Below are 21,359 nucleotides of genomic sequence, written 5' to 3'. Positions count from 1 at the left end.
AAGGAAAAGTGTTAAATGAAAGTTGTTACACATTTTTGTTAAGGAATGTTTCTACAGTTTATTATTCTTGTATTAACACTGTTTTTATCTCCAGCTTGTGAAAGATTAGGAGGACCGATTTTATTCAGTTGTTCGATTTTACAGTTTTGACCCTACCATTATGGAAGGTATTTTTACTGTTGACATTGTAGTTTTAAATTATAATTTGTAAAATTACGTCTGTAATTTTAAGATAAATAAAAGGTTCATTAAAAACGTTAAGATTTAAAGGCTACGTAGAGTGCACCTTCAACACGAAAATTACAGTGTTGGCGATATATAAGAAAATTCCAGGATATAAAATCTTAGTGAATCTCGTCTCTAGTCCCGACTTACTGTTCATCGAATGTAAACATGGATGGGTAGAATGAATTTGGCTTTTAAGCCTAACTCCGCAGATATTCATGTATATCCCTATGTAGTTTATGGCCCCAGCTTTCCTACAGAGTGTTGATTTGATGACTTTACATTATTTGAAAAGTGCACCTTCGTTCGCCTTTAAAAATCTCGACGGCAAAGTGGAAGGCAACTTGTTACAAAAAGACAAATATTGCAGGCACACCCTCGCTATCACCTCCTGTTTGTGTACCAGTCATTTTTTTTCTGGTGATGTTGCATGCCGTGTTTCAAATTTAAAAGCAAGATGTTCTAAAAAATTTTCAAAACAATCAAAAGATTGAAGTTTATATAATTTATTGAAAGAATACTTGGCTTCTTTTAACGACTGGTTGATCATTTGTAAAAGTTAAATTTACGTTCGTTTTCACTTCGAAACACACGGGAAAGAAGAAAACTTTGTATTCCGTTTTTATTGACAAGAAACTTACAATAATTGCACTCTCAATAATTGTTCATCTTTTTTTTATAAAGAAATAAAGGTGTTGATTTGAAAAAAAGTTTATTCTCACTTGGTTGTTTCTAAAGCAATGTCTTAAGCTCTGCATTTAGATGATCACAAGGAACAGTTTTTTTAATCACAGGTTGTTCGTCGTGGACTAGTATTGGTGCTGTGATTGTTGGGTTCCACGTCACCAGAAGAAGGTTTCTGGTGTCCTTCGGCTTTCCAGTTCTCTTCTTCCGTCAAATTGTTTAGGTGGACATCGGTAGTAACCTGTTAAAATAACTACCGTCTGACATTTATTGTTATAGATGAAATAATAGAAGATTTGAAAGAAAGGTTAGAAAGAAATGAGAGAACACTCGACTATGCGATACTGTCTAAAACTTAAGAGAATTTGACTTTTGGGAAAATTCTAAATAACGTACTATCTGGCTTTCCTCTTCACAAATGAACAAATGAAACACCTTATCTATGCGCATGAAAATCTGAAATCAACATGTCAAAACAATAATAAAGAAAAAAAACCTGAACCAACCAAAGACTAAACATTCAAGAGGTATACATAGACGATTGCCAAAAAAAATAAAAAATTCATTTGTAACGAAGCATACTCAAGTACAGTGGAACCTCGGTTAGCGAACGCCTCGGATAGCGAATATTTCGGTTAACGAACAAAAATTTCGTTAAAAGTTTGTCTCGGATAGCGAACAAAATTTCGGATAACGAACAGCCACATGAACCACACGTGACCGACCAGCATGTCATCATTCGCGCTCCAGACACAGTTACGATCGGTCGTTCCTTGCGCATCCTTCTTATTTAGTGATTGTTGTGCTTTATTTTAATAAGATAATCCTCAATCATGGCTCCAAAGAAGATAAAGAACAATTAATAATAGTAGTGAGGTAATGACAAGGAAGCGGCCAACAGTTGAATTGAAAAAGGAAATGATTTCAAAGTATGAAGGTGGCATGCGTCTGTCGCATATGTGATGTCGTATTACTGAGTTTTACAAAAAAGCCAGAAGCAACAGACACTGGACAAGATTTTTCCTTCAACCTCAAAGCTAAAGAAAAGGGAAGTTACCCCCGATTTTATAATGTCACGTGGGCTCATGGACGGGGAATCCAAGCAGTAATTCCACCCCTTCCTCTCCACACCTGCTTCCACCCACGCCGTCAAAACGGCAAGTTTTCTGATGTTGAAATGCTTTCGTTAATGTTTTTATATTTATTTAACTCCATTTACATTGCATTATAACTGTTCTCATTAAAACAAATACCTATATAGCCTGTAACTTTCAAATATTAGCGAGTCAACAGGGGCTGGGAACCAATTAAATCTATTTCCTTTATTTCTTATGGAAAAAATTGCTTCGGATAACGAACATTTCGTATAACGAACAGCTTTCCAGAACGGATTAAGTTCGTTAACCGAGGTTCCACTGTACAAACAAAATGTAATGTATCTTGACTTGATTTTTGTCATATAGAAAATCATTAATATTTTACACACTAGACGGAGCCTTAGAAACGACACTTTATTTAACTTTTATCGTTATGGCCTCTTAAAAATATGCAGTGATCGAAATATGCATCGAAATCTTCAGCAACTATGAAGTTCGACCCGTCCACCCGTGTTCGTCACATTTAAAACTTGTTATCGCAACCCTGCGTAAAAAAGGGGACGGAATCCAGTAAATCAGCGTCGGAAAGAGTTACATCCCTTAGCATAGAAACAAGCAGACGTCAGTTTGAAAATCTCCATTTTTCAGGATCTTCCTTTATTTTTACAAAAACGATGTGAAACGAATGTACACGTGAAGTCGGCTAGCAATTTTCATCATTTTAGATCCTATAGGTAATACTTACATTATTTTTTGTCATGATAAGTTATGTTTATTCATTTTTTCAATGGTGTGGATCCGTTAAAATTCGGAGTAAACATCGCAGTGATGGTCGACTGTGCGTGTTGGAGATACACTGAATCTTTTGGATTTAAAAGAAAGTACTTTGCACAATGGAATAAGGTAGGAATAACTTTTTCTCTTAACTTTGAATTTTATTATTTTGATTTATCATCCTCTTGTGTTTAGTTTATTTTTATTACTTAAAAAAATACTTTCAAAGTCGGGCCTACCTGGGTTTGCGTTCATACGTGTGAGTGAACCTGTTTGTAATATTTCCATTCTCTATGGTTTCAATGAATGCAGCTGACATTCAAGCTATTTCTAGAACCACAGCAAAATTAATTAATTTGCTGTCGAGTCTCTCAACCTATAGCAGGGCCTTCTAGTATCAGCTACAAATGTAGACACTTGACTATGTAACGACGGTCGTGTGTTCAGACTACAGACGGTCTGTAATGAAAACTATGAATGTTAATTATTACCAGAGGCAGATCTTTTATAATCGTACAGGGACAAATATATCGTCCAGAAGGTAAAGTGCATATCGCACACAGCCACAATTTTTATTTATTTATTATGCTTTGGCAGGAAATGTCTCTGTTGAAAGCTGTTACATTTGTTCATGTACACGAATGACAGATAACTTACATTGTAATCTTCTGATAAGTAACATGCCCGACAGCTTGTCACTTTTCGAAAAACTTGGAGCTGGTAGTCCTCTTTGACATCCTCCGATTTAGTGGACCCTGCACAGACCATCGTCACCAAATTAGTGAAACCTGTAGAGATCAAATTTAGTGAATGTGATACCGTTTATCTGGAGATTGATTCGGTCTAGCAGGGGTTAGTTACGAGTTGAGAGACAGCGGCTAGGAGGAGAGAGATACCTGTTAACCAGCTGACCACTAGGCCACAGATGACCGTTGTAGCGATGCCGAGACCGCTGAACCACAAGTAGGATAGTCCATACAGGTTGTTCAAACCTTCCCTGCAAAGCAGAACGTTAGCTACAATTGCTGACTCGTTTCTAGACGAGAGTGAAGACACATTGGAAAAGGTTTTGTAGCCTATAAATGGTTATCTAGCCCCCTCTTACGTTTCATTAGCAATAATTTCTATTTAGGCTTTGTTTCTTTTACTGCTATCTTTAATCTTAGGTAAAATTTAACGCATTTTGATTCCAAGCGACGGAACTAAATCTTGTTTACAATTGTCGGGGGTCAGACGGACTGTAGGTCCCTTCCGCCTGAGTCATGACAACAGTAGAAGTCACTGCCAGATGAGTTGTCAGGACATAGGTGTTGTTTCCTGTGGCATTGCAGCCAGCCAGTGATGTGGGCAGCTTGAAGTTCAGAGGCTTCGACACGTAGGCGCCAACGCTCAGCCAAACAGAAAATGTCAGTCCAAGGATGCCTCCGGCAAGGGCTCCCTTAAAAGAATGAGGGTGGATTTAGTTAGTGAACAATACTGTCCAGGAGGACACCCAACCTCGCATGATAATGAAACTAACGTGAAATATAAGATGTACCTGTGGTGAGGGTGAAAAGGTGATAAAGAGGAAATAATTATTGAGTTTCGAGAAAGGGTTAAAACGAGTAAGAGAAGTAGTCCAACAGCTAAACGAAGTTCATTTTCCTTCAAGAAGCGTCAAGTGATGATGATGATGATGATGATGTAAGAGCTGAAACCGTGCAGTATCATACGTTATAAACAGGCGTGCTCGCCGTGCATTTGATAGTACCTGATCTAAATAAATACCAACAATGAAACATAATAATAAAAAACATTAAAATATAACGTAAAGAACAAAAGAATCAGAAAATACACCTGAAATAAACTGTTTACATCATAATTTAAATATATATGTAATGAACAAGACGGAAGCTGATAATAAAAAAACCAGTGTGAAAAAAAGACCCACAATCCAGTTGGTGGAGGTAAATGCTGCCCCCAGGATGAAAAGACCAACCAACGGAGCGCCAGCAGCACCATTTAGAGTAAGCGAAGCCTAGTCGTTAAAACAAATCAAACAAGCGAAGCAACCAAATACACAAATAACAAAGAAAAGCATGCCAAGCAAATAAACAAATAAAACATAATCCTTACAAATGTGGTGGGAGACCAAACAACTTCACCTGTTCATTTTGTGCGCACTGCATTGTGTTAGTTGTATGAGGAGTATAGGTGCTAACTGTTAGTTGTGTTATATGTGCTAACGGGTACCAGGCTGTTAGTTGAGATAGACTATAGCATCGACGAAGAAAAAGTAGGTACTGGCTGCTAGGACTTTCTACAGACCTGCAGGACGGTTCCTCCCAGTTCCTTCACCAGGAAGGCCAAGCCCACGCCTAGACCGCCGTACAGAAGGACTGCAAAGATACACATCGACATCACAGACAATTGGCTGTCGTTCAACATTACACAGAAAAATCATCATCATCGTCATCGTCATCTAGCTAAACCAGTCTTGGATCGAAAATAAAAACAAAAGAACAAACCCAACAATTTTGTGACTTTGGCTGCAGTTTCATCGGAGAGATGACCCAATTTGAGTTTCAGAAAGTCTTCCCACGTAACCGCGGCAAGGGAGTTCATCATGGAGGACACAGAACTATTATGAAATAACACAATCTTATCCCGTATGCATATGATATATATATATACAAATAAATATATAATCTGACATGCGTACCCACGAAATTTTTTTATCAGTAACATTCCCATTGAAAGTACCTTATTATCAGCAGCATTCTCACCACGCATAATCTTATGACAATTCTCCAAACAAACAAACAAACAAACAAACAAACAAACAAACAAACAAACAAACAAACAAACTATAATTTTCTGGAAAACAGATTTTTGAGTCAAGCTGAATAGACGTCATGTGAGAAGTTAATACCGACCTCATTGAAACTTCCAAACATGAAATTGGAACAAGTTATTCTTTTTCTGTCTCAAAGTGTAATGTTTTCGGTATGTAGCTGTCTCTGACATTTTGAATAGATGATACACTTGTGTGAACTGAAGACTACACTTGTAGCGACTTACCTGAGAGCTCCGCTGAATAGACTGGCCACAAACAATCCCGACATACCTTGCAGGTGTCCTAGAACGCCAACCACGAAATATGGAAGAAGCTGTGACAAAGAAAGATATATCTGTATTGCTTTCTAGCTCCCTTGTGTTAAATTTGCTGTGTTATTGCTTTGATCGTTATCTTTTCACCTTCTCCTCTTTTATTTTTATCTGATCCCCATTTGGGATATCTTCTGTTAATAAATGCTTTTAAAATCAGACAACATTGGTAACCGCGTTAATTTAGATAGCCAGGAAAAATAAAAGAGAAAGAGGAGGAAAGACTTGACAAAAGGAGGCGAAAGACAAGAGAATCCCCGGGGAATGGAAAGACGGGGGAAAAAAAGATTGAAACTAGAAAGGGAGGTGTAGAGAAAGCTGGAAAAAAAAGGGAACGAAAGAAAATAGAAACGCGGATAAAAATATAAAAAGAAAGACTAAAACAAAGTGGTAAGGACCGGTTTGGAGAATGAGACAGAATGACGTGTACACCTGTGCCACACCTGGTTAGGGTTTTGAACTTTTCCGTCACGCAGAGGGTCACAGTCGGCGTACTGCGCGTACAGCACGAGACCTGTGAGTGAGCACAGTGTGATGATGATAAACATCCCAGGTGCGTTCAAGAGTAACGCTCTGTAACACAAGCAGTCAAGAGTAACGCTCTGTAATACAAGCAGTCATGAGCAACGCCCTGTAACACTCAGGTGGTCAAGAGTAATGCTCTGTTACACGCAGGCAGTCAAGAGTAATGCTCTTTCGTCTGTATGTGTGTGAGACTCACATCTTGGCCTCCCTGAGACTGCGAGCCGAAGAGAAGCGCTGCACCATTTGCTGGTCCACCGCATAGGGAGGCAGCCAAATCAGAAAGATCCCCAGAGTCAGACCCCAGAAAGTGTGACGGATGCGTGGGTCAGGGTCGAAGCTATACACGAAAATAATAATCCAGCAATATATTAAAGGCTAATCAGGAAGTATATCTAACTGGCTTTCGTTAGTCAATTGCAAGATGGAGATTCGTCAAATCCGTGAAGACAATTCTCTTTCATTCGCACAAACAGCTAGAGGTAAACAATGTCGCCCAGTTGCGACCTCGTTGTGGTGCATCTATGCGCCTGTGTACTCAAGACTACAGAATGTGCGAAAGCTAAAGCTTGTGGATAATGAAAATGATGTGAGAACGAAAAGTTATTATTCTATCCTATTTGTGGGAGTTGTTGAATATCGTCTTTTGGTAACTGATGCCGAGTCATAAACAAATTGTATTTTATTCGTTCATGGGTAAAAAAAAAGGAGCACATGTATAGGTTTTGCAGTTTTGGGAGAATTTGTTGGGACTCACTCGAAAAAGTGAAGTCTTCCTCCTCTCTCGCATGCTCTCCATACTTCGTCCATCCCGCCAAGTTCAATGCTGGCCTGAAGGTTGCGCAACGAAGATTTTGAAAGTTATCACTTTGAATTACATGCACCCAGATGCGTTCTCTCTCTCTCACACACACACACTCACGCGTTCACTCTCGTTACATTCCCCAACCCTCCGAGTCGGGTACCCATTCCCTCCAGCTGGGTCGACTGTGGAAAGTGAGCTGCGCTTCACAGGTATCGAACTGGTGCGCCTCTCAGTTTGGCCGCCTCGCTCTACCCACTCACTACTTGTATAAAAGATACAAAGAATAATAAATAATAAGTCTAAAATAAGTTGGTATACAAGATGCAAAAGATAATGAATAATGAGTCTAAGATCTACTCATTTAAAATGACGAAGAAGGATCACTTTTATGAGCACTGTGAGCATTCCGGTGAGCATGACCAGAGTCTGGAAGACATCCGTCCACACCACGGCTTTCAGACCTCCCAGCGTAGTGTAGAATGTGCACACCATTCCCACCAGCACCACGATGACCCATTCCGACAGGCCGGTCACTAAAGACAGTGAAAAATACACTTCCGACATAATCAGGAATATGGTACCGAAGGTCAATAGAGACCTCGAATCAGGTCCAACCCAACTAGGCACCGCGATGACCCACTCCGACAGATCGGTCAATACAGAAAAGACATGAGATATAATGAAGCACAAGATGGCCCATTCTGAAAGGTCAGTTACTAGAAAAAATTCTTGTCCGGAAAGTGGATTTACGACTTACCAGCACTGAGAGCTGTAGAAGGTCCAAATAGCACAATGCCCATCCCTACGGACTGAAACAATGTGGTTTTCTTAGCCAGAGATATTAGAGATAATTTGTTTTACCAAAATACTAAAATATATTCTTAGTAGCATTAGCTGTGTATTGTCTTATTCTTTTTTTGTTATCGCCATCATAGGTTATTTAAAATGTGCTCTGTGCAGTGTCAATAATTATATGATAATTATTATGTGAATGTGAGGTTTCCAGGCATACCGTACGAAGGAGAAAGATGAACGCTCCAAACAAGCGGACCACTTTCGATTTAAATCTTAACTCCAGGTACTAAAAAAAGAGGTAAGAAACTGCTACGTCAAATGCCTTTTCAAAGATAAATACAAAATAAAACAGGAAAAAAAAAGTAAAAGAATTTGAAACCAAACTAATGATATTACGATTCTCAGTTGTCAATACTGACGAACGCATTTTTTAAAATTTCAGTATTAAAAGTGAAGAGTTATTGGCGAGCAGGGTATTGATAAGTTATATTTTCCAACACACCTAAAGCAAGCAATCCTATCCAAGGCGAAAATAATTATGTCAAAATTAGTTCCCAATTTTGTATTCATAATTCGATATTCCTTCTTGTTTTGTAGTGTTTTGAAGATGACAGCAAGAGGTTAAAAAGCATAAATTTTGCTTATTTCATCAATTTTTTTCTATCCTTCTCACCTCAAAAACACTGATGACTTTGATCTTGAAAAACATGGGACCAAACAGCAAGGCCCCTGTGATGGGCGCCAAGCAAGCTCCAACCACAGAGATCCAGTACATGGCGCCGAACTGATAAATTTCCGCAGGAGTGCCCAGCAGCGTGGACGCCGAGAAGAAACTGGCCAGCACCGACAGCGACAGGGGCAGGTAACGCATGCTGTTGTCCGCCATTAGGAATTCCCGCGTACTCCTTTGACGTCCCCCCGCGCATGCGTAGTACACGCCAATGCCGGCGGAGACTGCCAGCATGGCGGCAAACACAACGTAGTCCGGAATAGAGAAAGTGTTGGTGGACATGGCTAGCGTCGATGAACCTCACACATTAATGTACTTTCACTGCACAACCGCAAACAGAAAAGTGTATATTAGGAAAAATTGTTATTATTTATTTGGTTTCCTCTAGGAACTTGGGCGGTCGGGTTGCGCAACAGTGATCGCCTGTCACCATAACACTGAGGGTTTGTTGTCCTAGGATCGGCTCTCGTCTCTGCATGTGGCATCTGTTTACGGGTCCAGCTGACTTCCTGTGATACAACTTTAGTTGCTGCCTCGGCGTATAACACTAATTCACCCCCATGTATTGTTTCGTTATGGTTTTCATGGAAGTAGAGCATATTTTTCTTGTAGCTGAAGGCGGATAAGATATGAACACGGACTAGTCTGACCGCACGTACAAGACGGAGGAATGCGAACGAGCGCATATCAAGCTCTCTTTTTTTAAACTAGAGAAAACTGTAAAATGTTTCAGAAGGATGTAGCTGGACGAATAAGATTTGAACACTTGTCAAGCTTTAAACTTTTCTTCGAGATATGGCAGCCGCCTAGTCGAGCTATTTATAGGATGTGGAACTGTGCCTACTTCGTGAGGTGACGTTGGCAGTAACTCCAAATACGTAAAGTTGAGCATACGTGGTGTGTTTGTATTCGTGTACGGAATTTGCTTGAATTTACTGCCGAACTTCATACAAGGTAAGTACTGGACAGTTTCTCTCTTAGATATAGGTGTTTCTGACTATAAAAGTTTTAATATCCAGTTTGAAAATTCCATACAGATGTTTCTAATGTCTTTAAGTGAAAACTGTAAATTTATGTGAGTGGTAGTGTAAGTAATGGTAGGACTGTCTGAAAGTAGGATGAGGGTTGAAGAGCAGTTTTGTTGAAAGTACTACTGATGGAGTTCTGTGTGGAGAAGACATACGGCATCAGTCTTCAGAAAAGGTGATCTGTTGGCGGCAAGGACTGTACATAAGTCCACGGACCTAGGTTCGTGATAAAGCATCATCCTCACAGCTAATTACCGAAAGGTCCATAGCATCTATCGACTGGGCAAAGGGCATTTTTACAGGTACTCTGAGTCTCTTGACTGCAAAATCAGTTTTCGATGATGGCCTAGGTGAGTGGGTGGAAGGAATGTGGCAATCAAAAGCTGTAATTAGAAAAGGAGTAACTGATTACTGTTTCATTGTGAATATAGTCACTCGGCTCGGCTTCAGCTCCGTCCCTTGACATTAATTCAAACCCTCTTCACCCCAGCTAATTGTAGTTTGGTTTCTGGAGGACTAGGATTGAAGGTAGTTTCTTTCAAGACTTGCCAGTACGTTTTCAGAAGCAATACTTTGTCCGATTAATGACCGACTTCATAGTTGTCTCCATGGGGTTGATTGTGATCCCGCGTGTTCTACCTACTTAAAAAAAAAAAAAAAAAAAGTTTACATAGTCTTTAGTTGGCCCATACGTTGTCAGGGGGAAAATAACTATACCTACTTCACGGTTTAACACCTGGCCTGTGCTTAAATGTGCGATGGTGTGAGCGTGAACCTACGACCTGCTTGATGATGAAAGTGCGATTCTGTGAAAAGGGACTGTCGGGTTAACATGTACTGAAAGATTAATCGCCGATCTACTTGATATCCTAAGAGAGATGCTCACCTGCTTCTTCTTTGCAGCCTGCCTGGACCTTGTAGGACAAGTACCTTCGATCACCTCGCATGTTGCCTGTGCCACCTCATCCTAGCAAAGCTCCCACACAGGTTGTCTTAAAGGTTGGATTTTTTTTTTTAAGATGGGGGTTCACAGTATGAACGTGTGCGCTTGCTTGTGCGTGTGATCGCTCTAAGGGATGGGAAGGTTTTTTTTTTTTTATTAGTTATCAGTTCCAAGCGAGGTCAGAGTTATCAACGACATAGTGAGAACCGATTTAGTCATATCAGGACAGGTGTACCATGTGTCAGGTTATCTTCATGCCATATTCGTCTAATTAGCATCTGCACAGTTGTGTGAAATTTTTTGCAGTACACACACAGCACACGTTACACAGACACAATCATGGTTTTATCTTCATCACGTACCACACAAACCGATAAGCTGTCAGCATCCATTAGACACACCCACTATCATTCACCCTCACAAAACACAACACACCCATGTTCAGATACCCACAACTTGCATCACCCACAAAAAAACTTAAAAAAGAAAACCAGTTTGTAATGTTTACTTGTTCTAGATCCACATAAAACATTCAAATTTTTTGTAACGTGCTTCTCACCTCATTAATATTGCCTGACTTCCACGGGGTACAACCATTGCATACATACAGACATACGTACTTAATAACCACCTCAACTGGCGTAATTTGAAATCTAGACTAAGTCTGCATATAACAGAACGGCCAAAAGCTGGATGCTAAAACAAAAGGGGAAAGGATCTTACCTGAAAATTTAAACAGTTACCAGGCTCCAGTGTCCTTCCCTTAACATTACAATCAGAGGTTCACATGAAATGCTATATTTACTGAAGTAAGCTGAATTTAAATATTATCTATACATTTGAAAATTTGAAAAAAAAATGTAATTGTGAGGTGCAAAATTCAGACGACCACATAAAGACAATCTGATTGCCCTGTCAGATATAGCTGTCATACACTTTTCTTCAGACAAATAACAACTTTATAATTAATTTTTATTTTTGATTGAGCTGCTAACACAGTTCGCCTATTATCAACGAGAGAACTGCTGTCTTCTTTAACATCTGGGTTATCGTTTTCAAGATGTTTTCTTGGGGTCTGAGGGTGGGGGTGAAACAGACCACTTTTTGTTGTGCCAAAAAGTTTCATTCTCATTTCAAAAAGATAATGAAATCTCTGAATGGTTTGTGCTTGGGATAGACCCAAACTTTCTTAACAAGTATTACAATATATTCTTAGAGATAAGTCTCTAGATACATCAGGCCCAAATTTGTCTCTCTCCATTTGCATCAATACATGTATACATTTCAATCTCATTTTAAAGTTTATGTAATTCAGAATAACATTACAAAACTCCATGTCTCTGATGACACTTTTTTATGTAGCCATACTGTAATCGCTTATATCCTGGCAAATATTTCTTAGGTTAACTAAAGAACTTGAAACCATTATGCCTGTGTTCACACTAGGACCATTAGATACAAATAAAATGATGACTTCCACATAGTAAAGGCTTGAACCTTGTGGTGATCACATTAATTATTGATATTAATGAATGTTGCAGTTAGCCACAACAGGTCACCACCTTCCATGAAATTAGACAATTGAAGGAGGAGTGGAGTGGTGAGGATTCACCCAACAGCCCACTGCCGGGGAGGAATTTTCAGTGGGGTTGGGAGGCATTTAGGGGAGGGTTTAAGGGAAGGGTCTGCAGTAAATGATGGAAGGAAAAAGATCAGACAATTGCATAAGTCTACCAGTATTCAGCTTGAACATGAAAATTGGCTAGAACAACAGCACACTATGTATGTGGCAGCTTGTATGAAGAACAGTAAAACACTTTCCCAAAAGTTTAGTCCACCAAGTGAAGTAAACACAAAATTAAAAAAAAAACACAAAAAACCCATTCAGTTTGTAATATGGACTGCATATGTACAGGTACGCCATCTGGTAACACAAATAGGACATCGACGTAAAACAGACCACAGGAATAAATATGTAAATACATACATACAAAAAGTACCCCCTCCCTTCCTAGCCCCTTAAAATTCCTTTATACACATTGCAGTACACATATGTACAATGTTGACTGTATAAAATTATATTGCTTCAGCACGTCTTGGTGGCCAGTCAAAAGGAAAGTTCTTGTGCTGGCCCATTACTGTTCAGGTAACCCTCATGCTTGTTTCCAAATGGGTTAGCGAGAAATCGTTCTGACCCAAACACTGCACTAGGCAACAGAGATCAAGCACACCCAGGTGCAGTTTCTTTGAAGCAGGAGATGCTTCCCACAATGTGCAGCTCGTAAAGCTGTACAGACTGGCATGATATACAGTCCATGTACCACACTTCCCTGTGATCTCGTCTCCTGTATTTTTTGTTCTCATATGCTTTTAGTTCCTGCTGACCTGCACCAAATGAACATTTATTTTGCATGTGTGTGTGTGGATTTCTAACATACTGCTTTAAAGACTGACCTTTTAGAAAAAAAAAATTTCTCTTCTTCATTGCATTGTTGACCCAACAGAACGAACAGACCAGTAATAGCGTGAAAATGCAAACAGCAATGTCAAATACAGTCATTACAGTTACTGCATCTGTACACTATGTACACTGTGAGGAACCCATTGCGTAATGTTGGAGATAATATGGCAAGAATGACGGACTATCCAATGGATCTGGAAGGAACACTGGTTAACTTGAAAAGTGACAAAAATGACTCTCAGGATGGTGCAAATGCTCTCAAATAATCAGTTGAAAAAACAAAACAAAACAAAAATCAAAAAAGCTCTCTCTCTCATCAACCTCCATAGATTAGGGAACAGATTTATTGGTGCCACTTCAAAGACCTGCACCTGAGCTGGAGCTAGACTAACACATTCAAGTTCATGTTCCCTTTGCACGAGTTCACAGGCACAATGCTGCACTTACAACTTAAGCAGTGCACATGTGGACCTGTATGGTAAAAAATGCAAGCACTAGTGGATTTAGCCCACACCATATATTTTGGAGTGGGTATGGAGGTGTGAGTGAAAAGATTTTTTTTAAATGTGATTTGTAAAGAAAATGGCAGCTGCAACCTTATCGGCAGCCTGTCCTCATTTTCCCCAGGAATCGGCTGGCCATGCCCATTAAACTGTCGCTGAGAGAAGTGGCTCTCTCCTCTCAACCCCCACTACTACTAAAGCAAATTTTTGTGATCTTGAAAGGTGGTGACATGTTTTCAGGAACTAAAGTAGGAATAAAGACAATGGAAAAAGTTTTAAAAGTTGTCATTAAAAAAAAAGGAATCATGCAATCCAGTGTAATGAGTGATTTAGTAAGTAAAAGAAGGGAGAAGGAACCAAGCCATAAAATCAAGGAAAAAAAAACAAAAATCTTAGTAGATTATGGCACAACTTTTTTGCATTTTTCTTTTTTGTTCGACACAAAAGCAGCGTATGTTGGCACTCCTTCTACTACAGATATCTGCACTATTGTACTAGGTTGATGTCCCTGTCCTCTATGGAATGAACTTTAACCTGCATCACACTCACTTCTACCCCATCTCCTCTCTGACAGAATTATGCCAGAGTACCCTTCACTGATGCTAAGAAACCATGCAGGGTTCTCCCCATTCTTTCAGGATACCTGTCGATGGTTTGCCAATGCCAAATTGCACTCTGAGCTTGCTGTATGTTAGTGAGCTAGCTCCAGCGTATTCAACAGGTTTTCAGACAATGGGCATGGATTTCAAAATTAGAAATTTCAAACAAGTGTCTTCCAATTATGAGCAGAGGAAGATTTCACATCCAAATTTGACAAGATCTGGACGTACCCAGACATCACATTCGCCCAGCCTTCTGTACTGCACTCATTCCCATTGAATCTTTGTCATGATTAATCAATGCATCTTTCCAATCAACATGAAGAAAATTACACTGAAAAATGAACACGTTTTTAGTACCCCCTTTCCAGCGTGTGCCTGCCTGCGAGCACATAGTGATGCATATTAACGAAAATGATCAGTGAATGTACTGGGTACTTGCATCCATCAATGGTTTGATATATATATATAGAGGAAGCTTGAAGCTTTCACAAACAACTTTTACCACCATGTAAGCCTATGTCAAGCCAGCCAGCTTATCACAGCAAAGTATCATTCATAAATTAACAAAAAATGAAAATATTTGACATTTTTTTTAAAAAAAGGCAAAAGAAAATACAAAATATAAAAAAAAGCAAAAATAACTCCCCTTCCCCCACTACAGGAAATCCAGGAACTTTAAACTCAGTACAGCCATTGGGTGGCACAAACAACAAGACTTTTAAACAAAAAATAAAGCACCATTGTCAAGCCAACCTCTACCTGCTGAAGTTTCGATGGGGAAGCACTCTAGCACAGCTGCCTGGGTACAGCTCTGTCCACAAGATCAAGATCCGGGAACATAAGGGATAGAGGGAGGATCCCTTCCACAAATTCAACCAATTGTCACAACTTCAATTGTCATGACCAGTTCAATTTTGTCACTTTTTTTCTTTTTTTATTTGATGCTCATAAGGCAAAACCCTTGGTATCTACTTTGCAAATTAATGCAACATTGCTGGTGGCAGCTATTTTGTGCATATAAGTATGGAACTATGCCACATCACAGACAGACCTGTAACGTTGAAACTACATGTTGCTGGAATATCACTGATGTAAGTGGCACCAAAAGACAAAGTCAGAATAAGCCCCATTCACAGAAATGTTTGACTAAAATCTCTTGAAATAATATCTGCACAATTTTTTTAATAAACACAAATTTCAAATATTCTGAGTTTGGAAGAAAGCAAACATTAACATTTGCCACGTAATAATAATAATGTAAAAAGCATCCTTGAATCAGAATGCTTAACAAAAAAATAAATAAATCGCACAAAATAAGATATAAAACAAAATTTTTCTAAGCAACCTCCCTCTAGACGTGGCACATTTTGCCACTGTCCTCTTTGGGATGTAACCTTCAATAGTACATTTGCTAGCACTTCTCGTTATGTTTCGCTGTTCTCAACAGTTGGTTACTTAGTTTTGTGACTTGTCTCTCTCTTCATCACATAGAACTGCAAGCCTTCTGGCCAGTCTCATCCACACAATGATTAGTGTCGTAGCATTTCACAAATGTGCGGATAGCCTTTTGATGATGGGCAGCTGCAGACAAATGTGATAGTGGAAAATATAACCACTGCATTCAAATGTGCACGTTTCATACCTCCAGTGTATGCAAATCTAAGCAACTCTTCATTAGTTTCTGGAGTGTACTGTATGGCTTTGCTCAAAAAAAAGGAGCTAATCGACTTATTGTTTTATCATTTTGATGAAGACTACTCGTTGGCCACATGCTAGGCTTGTGGAAGAGGCAGCAGGCCTTGCTCCATGCAGTTCTGAGTTCCTGAAGTATTTCTGATAGCTTGTTATCTATTCAGAATATATTCCAAATCATCTGTGAACTAAGTCATCCTCTTCCAAATCCACAAGCCGAAGAGTCGCTGAAATGCACAGATATTGGACGACAAAAACAATAGCCAGCACTGCTTGAAGCTCTAAAAACATTCCATACAAAAGGCAAACATCCACCAAAGTCTAATCTGCATGCCACACTTCCCCTAAACCTTTTGCACGAGCACAAGTTACTGACAACGGTGAACTCTAACCTACGTTAGCAGCACCCTCTAATCCTCAACAGCCTACTTTTTTCCTACTTTGACAGCTTGAACAGATTTTTTTTTTCACAGAAACCATAGAAGAACCTGAGGCAAGCAAGCTGTCTTTGCTTCACACCACTAGTACTGGAAACACTGGGGGCTTCCACTTACCCCTCCTATCCTGCAGATTCCAGCATAAGAATAGTATGATGACACTACTAGCCTACAGTACACGAAGCGGCTAAATGTTGGACAAAAGAAAGAGTATTTCCTAAAAGGCTTGGGAACACGGACGTCTTTGATCACCTGTGACCAGTGTATTTGAATTCTGACAAGATGGATTCCTTTTAACAAAATGTCTGTTAAAACCTCAAATGAAGCCATGTGGATAATATTTAAGATCACTTTTTATATCCAGAATGCCATCAGCACACAGCTGCACGAGACTCGTTCTCCTTACTGGTTCTTCGTGCAATGACAAATGTCTGATGGCAATGAATTTGAACATAAGGTGCTATGAAGCCAGCATTGGGTTGGGAAAAAAAAAGCACAATCCTTGGCATCTGCACTACAAACCCGACAATTTTATTCCAAGAGCAGGCATTAGGCAGTCCACTTGCAGTCTGATCTCAATGATGCATCCGAGGAAAATGCTGTGCACGCAATGTGGCAACATCAACATGATGTCACAAGTTGTCACACAAACACTGCAGTGAGAAAGCATGACAGGCTTCACCAAAGGATCCCACAGCTTGTCCAATGGTGGCTGTTAACGCTCCCTTGTCTGCCAAGTATGGCAATATCCTGGCCTATTGTCTTCAGTTGTTTACACGATTGGGATCTGTGGAACATAACAAATATTTATCAAGACAGGACTAAAATAAATAACAAATTAAGCTGTCAAAGAAAAACAAAAGTGTGAAAAATGCAGGACAAATGCAGGAAGCCTCCCTTTCATGCCTAGACAGGTGACATTCTAGCCTAGACAGGTGTTTTGTGCTTAATGCTGACAGGTATAGCCTGTATATAAAGTGACATTATAGCAAAATAAAATGTTTACAAATCAAATTAATGTTCAAAATAATGTGTTTGTAATATTGACTTTCTGCTTCATTTTTCAACACATTCAACACAACAGGTTATAAGTGAGAAAGGCCTGATTTTTCTAAATCCTGAGACTTGTTCTGCAGGGCAGAGACAGTTCACGTTGAGTAGTTCAACTTCAAGGTAAAGCATTTGCACAAAGCATTAGATATAGCTACAATCTAAGACCAGGCATAATTTTTTTTCTGAAAGATTACAATTTCTACAGTTTCACAACTTCAGAAGACTTCCCCACAAAGCAACTCAACAAATCAACCACTTCCATCCAGTCAGACAAGACTTACAAAACCATCAGGTGCTCACCATATGCAACTACAGTTGTAAAAAGCATTGAAAGCAGATAGTTAATGAAGCTTGTATTTACTCACATCGTTAGGCAAAAATGATCCCTGGCTTGCAGGCTTGCCAACCTGACCACTATTGCCAAAGCCACTCATAGCTTCCCCATCCTCCCCAGAACATGACCCCACTGAAAGGGAACCCTGCCTGATAGAAGGGTAGCCTCCCCTCATATGTCCAACTTCCCCGTTACCAAAATGTACAGACATGGGAGATGAGCAGGTGGAACCAGGAATGGAGAAGTAAGGGTAGTGAAACAAGGAGTGACTGGGAGCTGCTGTTAATATTAATTTTAGTTTCAGTGCCCACAAAGATTAGTTCAAAATGTGGTGAAAGATTTAATGATTGTAATTATAAAAAGGGTAGGTAACAAGTTAGGAGAAGGGAAGGGTTAAGAAGTGCCCATTGGTAATCCCCACCCCCACCCAAGGAAATCCACAGATTAGCAGAATCAGGACAGCCCATGCAATCATGGTCATGAAGGCAAGTAGCAAAGTGGTGGCAGTGGTGGTGATGATGGCACACGGTGGCAGCACACAGCACAGCGGTGGATTGTGGGAAGGTGAGAGCAAAAAAAAAAAAGAGAAAGGAGCACAGCATGAGGTTAAGGCAGACAATTGCAATGAGTGTTAAGACAGCATTAAGCAAGCTTGTAAACATCTTTGCCACTTGTATGGCAATGGCCACGCAAAACAGTATCCACACAATGCAGATTAGAACTAAGTTCTAATATTTGGTTGTTTTTTGTTTTGTAGTTTCTCATTTCCCCTTAAATAATCCAGGTTATATAAAACTGCATTTTTCTTTTTTGTTTCAAAAGCTTATTTTGCTGCATATGAAATTCCAAGTATTTATTATGTAATGTACGAAAGAAGTCTGTGCTATCATGTTTCATTAACTTTGTTACTTTGCAGTTCAGGTTAAAAGACAGTTATATCTTGACATTACAATTATGCATTTCTAGCTGAGGTAAAATGAAAACAAACTGAAAGTAATGGTGATGGGGGGAAAACCAAACTCTGCAGCTACAACTTATGCTTTCCTTCAGCTTTCAGACATCACCTCACACTGTGAGTTACTAACTGCATCTACATACAATATGATAGTTCCACAAATGCAAAATACACAAATAATTATCATTAAAAGCAGCACAAACAAAAGCTCACAATAAATGAACCAAAATCAAGATACAGATGTTACAATCCAATCAATCGTATAATTTGACAGGATGATTATATGTAATACTATCACGAGGAGATTATAGAGATACATTGTCACCTGACAGCTAAGCGTTGGAAGCATTTCTGCATGTTAATGTGGCGTGATACACTCAATTAATCAGCTACGCATATGACATGCTTTTATTTCTCAGAACTTTTGAATCTGGGACTTTTCAGAGCAGCTGTTTTACAGTCCCACTAATACTGACCATGGCTTTCTGTTTCAGCTTCTGCCTCAGTTCCTGTACGACTCCCATATTTGCGAGCTGCAATGCAATATCCAATGCATCAATTCTAAAGTATTGAATTCTGCCAGCTGTTTATCCAGCTAAATTCAGGGTCTCTGTTCTTCCTAATGCTGACTGCTTCTGTCATTACTAAATCCTAGAATGCTGTATTATTATTGTTGTTGTATTTCATGGTAAAACTAACCTTTCTGCTTCTAGGGTATTTAAAGCAGTGGAAAGGATGGGGGATAATCTTTTCTTCTCAAAAGCAGCAGAACTGTTGCTTCAGAGTTAGAGATGTATTTTATGTTAAAGAACTCATCTACACACTACTCTTTTTAGAGGCAAAAGCACAATTCTTCAGGAGGAATAAGCTGTGTTCTTTCTATAAACTTAAAGAAAGGGTGCTCATTTGGTTCAGGGAACCACCCATGAAGTTTAACGCTATTAAGAAATGCGTCGTGGAAAAATATAGCGGATACTTTTCACGAAAAAAATCACAAGCAGTACTGAAAATTTATTTACAAACTTAAAATGCTGCATCACAAAACAAAACTTTTGCAACTATGTGGCATGCCCAGGACATGGTGCTCTCTGATGTCTTCAACAATCTTTCAAATGACCAAAACAACTGCAAACAAAAAGTGAAAAAAGCAATGTTTCGGGGAGGAATGAACAAGATGAATAAAAATAAAGGTCTGCAACAAGACAAACCTTGTTCCTGTAGTTGCTTTTTCCTTTCGGATTTGGGGTATGGTTTGTGCACCACAGCACTAAAGTTGCTGTCAGTGCTGTATGGACTGGTGGGACGAGCTGCTGAAGTTGCAGACCGGTGCTTACGGTACTTTTTTGTGCCTGAAATATATGCACCCAAAAATTGGTGAAAAAAATCCTATTCACATTTCATGTATTTGAAAACAATAGATCCATACAACACATTCAATCCTTTCAGCATGTGTGACAACTGGTATTTTGTAGTTTTTAAAACGAAATCTGTCAAAAGACGGTGTTGAGGCAGTAGCTCTCTCACTCGACATGCCTAGCTGCAGCTTAAAACCTGAACCATCTCTCTACAAGTTATAACTTCTACACTTCCCTTGCTTAATGATAATATATTCTTTTTTTTTTTCCCAAATAAAATTCTTCTGTGATGAAGTGAGCAAAACACGTCTATGTGGAGTGATGTTCCATTTGTTCTCTGACAGTGCAGTAAAGGGATCAAAATTACTAGATACCTTATAATTCCCTTTAATCATTACTGTCTTGCAATTCAATGCATTCATTACTGGACTATGGTTCCCTTCATTACTAGTCATCTTGGGATTCCCCATTCATTACTATCTTGTGATTCACTTCATTCCTATCTTCTGATTCACTTCATTCATTGCTAGGAATTTTGTGATTCACTTTAGGGTGATTTCAGTTCATTTAAGTAAATAGCTAATTGTTTTGCTTACATGCATACCAAGTTTTCACTGTGATACTAGTTTTTTTGCCATTTTTGAAAAGCTGCTCTAGGCAGCGATATGTTGACTTTTCTACAGAAAAAGACCAATCCAAACAAAAGACAAAAGCTACTGCCCAAAGGTAGGAGCAGTAAGTAGCATCTCTTGTTTTCTTCATATTTTTTTTTAATTCAGCAATTTTCTCACCTGCAGCCTTGGGGTCAGTCACTGTTGTACCCACAACAGTCATGCCTGAAAGCTCCGCTGCACGAGCCAAGGCGCTGGCAAAGTCAGCGTCTGTCAGGAAAGAGCTATCACTAGAATGGCCGTCAGCTTCATGTCCGTCTTCACTGGACTTAACGCTACTGGTCTCTACAGCCGCTGAGTCACTACCCTGGCCTGACCAATCAGCCAGCATGGAACCTAATGAGGAGGGAAGGGAAGTGGATGATGCATGACCATGTGGGTTGAAAAACAAAGAATAGTAAGGACAAAGACTATTCTCAGAATGTATGATGATAATCCGACAGTGTAAACACAAGAAAATTCTCAAGATGCATTTAGGGAATGTTTTTCCAACAGGTGAATCTTTTAATTACTCAAAATGCTTAATTTTTTTTAAAAATTCATATG

General features: G+C 39.3%; 2 protein-coding genes and 1 long non-coding RNA gene across 12 annotated transcripts in view; 1 reads left to right on the top strand and 2 right to left on the bottom strand.

Moving 5' to 3' along the window:
• Window positions 1-974: 974 nt before the first annotated feature.
• LOC112568017 (sodium-coupled monocarboxylate transporter 1-like) lies at window positions 975-11,119 on the bottom strand. 3 transcript variants are annotated; one of them, XM_025245006.1, is made up of 16 exons: window positions 10,694-11,119; window positions 8,723-9,100; window positions 8,267-8,335; window positions 8,012-8,063; window positions 7,639-7,787; window positions 7,207-7,280; window positions 6,649-6,789; window positions 6,371-6,500; window positions 5,841-5,929; window positions 5,288-5,400; window positions 5,088-5,158; window positions 4,711-4,797; window positions 3,998-4,218; window positions 3,677-3,777; window positions 3,438-3,535; window positions 975-1,150 (listed from the first exon to the last, which is right to left on the bottom strand). In XM_025245006.1, exons 2-16 carry the CDS (start codon window positions 9,059-9,061, stop codon window positions 1,010-1,012), a joined length of 1,875 nt encoding a protein of 624 aa, XP_025100791.1. In that variant the 5' UTR covers window positions 9,062-9,100; window positions 10,694-11,119; the 3' UTR covers window positions 975-1,009. The 3 variants fall into 3 exon arrangements, with proteins under 3 accessions (XP_025100791.1, XP_025100795.1, XP_025100792.1); XM_025245010.1 differs by lacking the exon at window positions 4,711-4,797; XM_025245007.1 differs by lacking the exon at window positions 8,267-8,335.
• Window positions 2,628-10,810, top strand: LOC112568019. Its single transcript, XR_003099960.1, has 4 exons — window positions 2,628-2,909; window positions 8,261-8,347; window positions 8,771-8,911; window positions 10,711-10,810. It is a non-coding gene; the product is annotated as an uncharacterized LOC112568019 (long non-coding RNA).
• A 120-nt stretch (window positions 11,120-11,239) lies between the features above and the next one.
• The window catches only part of LOC112568014 (roundabout homolog 1-like), a 278,799-nt gene continuing 268,679 nt past the window's right edge, over window positions 11,240-21,359 (bottom strand). For 4 of the 8 annotated variants that reach the window (XM_025244995.1, XM_025244993.1, XM_025244994.1 and 1 more), the window contains 5 exons: window positions 20,934-21,149; window positions 19,996-20,136; window positions 19,264-19,320; window positions 17,864-18,111; window positions 11,240-17,232 (listed from right to left, as the gene is read on the bottom strand). In XM_025244995.1, coding sequence (XP_025100780.1) covers window positions 17,218-17,232; window positions 17,864-18,111; window positions 19,264-19,320; window positions 19,996-20,136; window positions 20,934-21,149 — 677 coding nt within the window. In that variant the 3' untranslated portion in view covers window positions 11,240-17,217. The remainder of the gene's footprint in view (window positions 17,233-17,863; window positions 18,112-19,263; window positions 19,321-19,995; window positions 20,137-20,933; window positions 21,150-21,359) is intronic. The other 4 variants (XM_025244998.1, XM_025244997.1, XM_025245000.1 and 1 more) reach the window with 4 other exon arrangements.

The sequence above is a fragment of the Pomacea canaliculata genome, linkage group LG7 (genome assembly GCF_003073045.1).
Source record: "Pomacea canaliculata isolate SZHN2017 linkage group LG7, ASM307304v1, whole genome shotgun sequence".
In the NCBI taxonomy this organism is placed as follows: domain Eukaryota; kingdom Metazoa; phylum Mollusca; class Gastropoda; order Architaenioglossa; family Ampullariidae; genus Pomacea; species Pomacea canaliculata.
The sequence above is the reverse complement of the archived record's forward strand: the minus strand, read 5'-3'. Positions and strand labels throughout refer to the sequence as shown.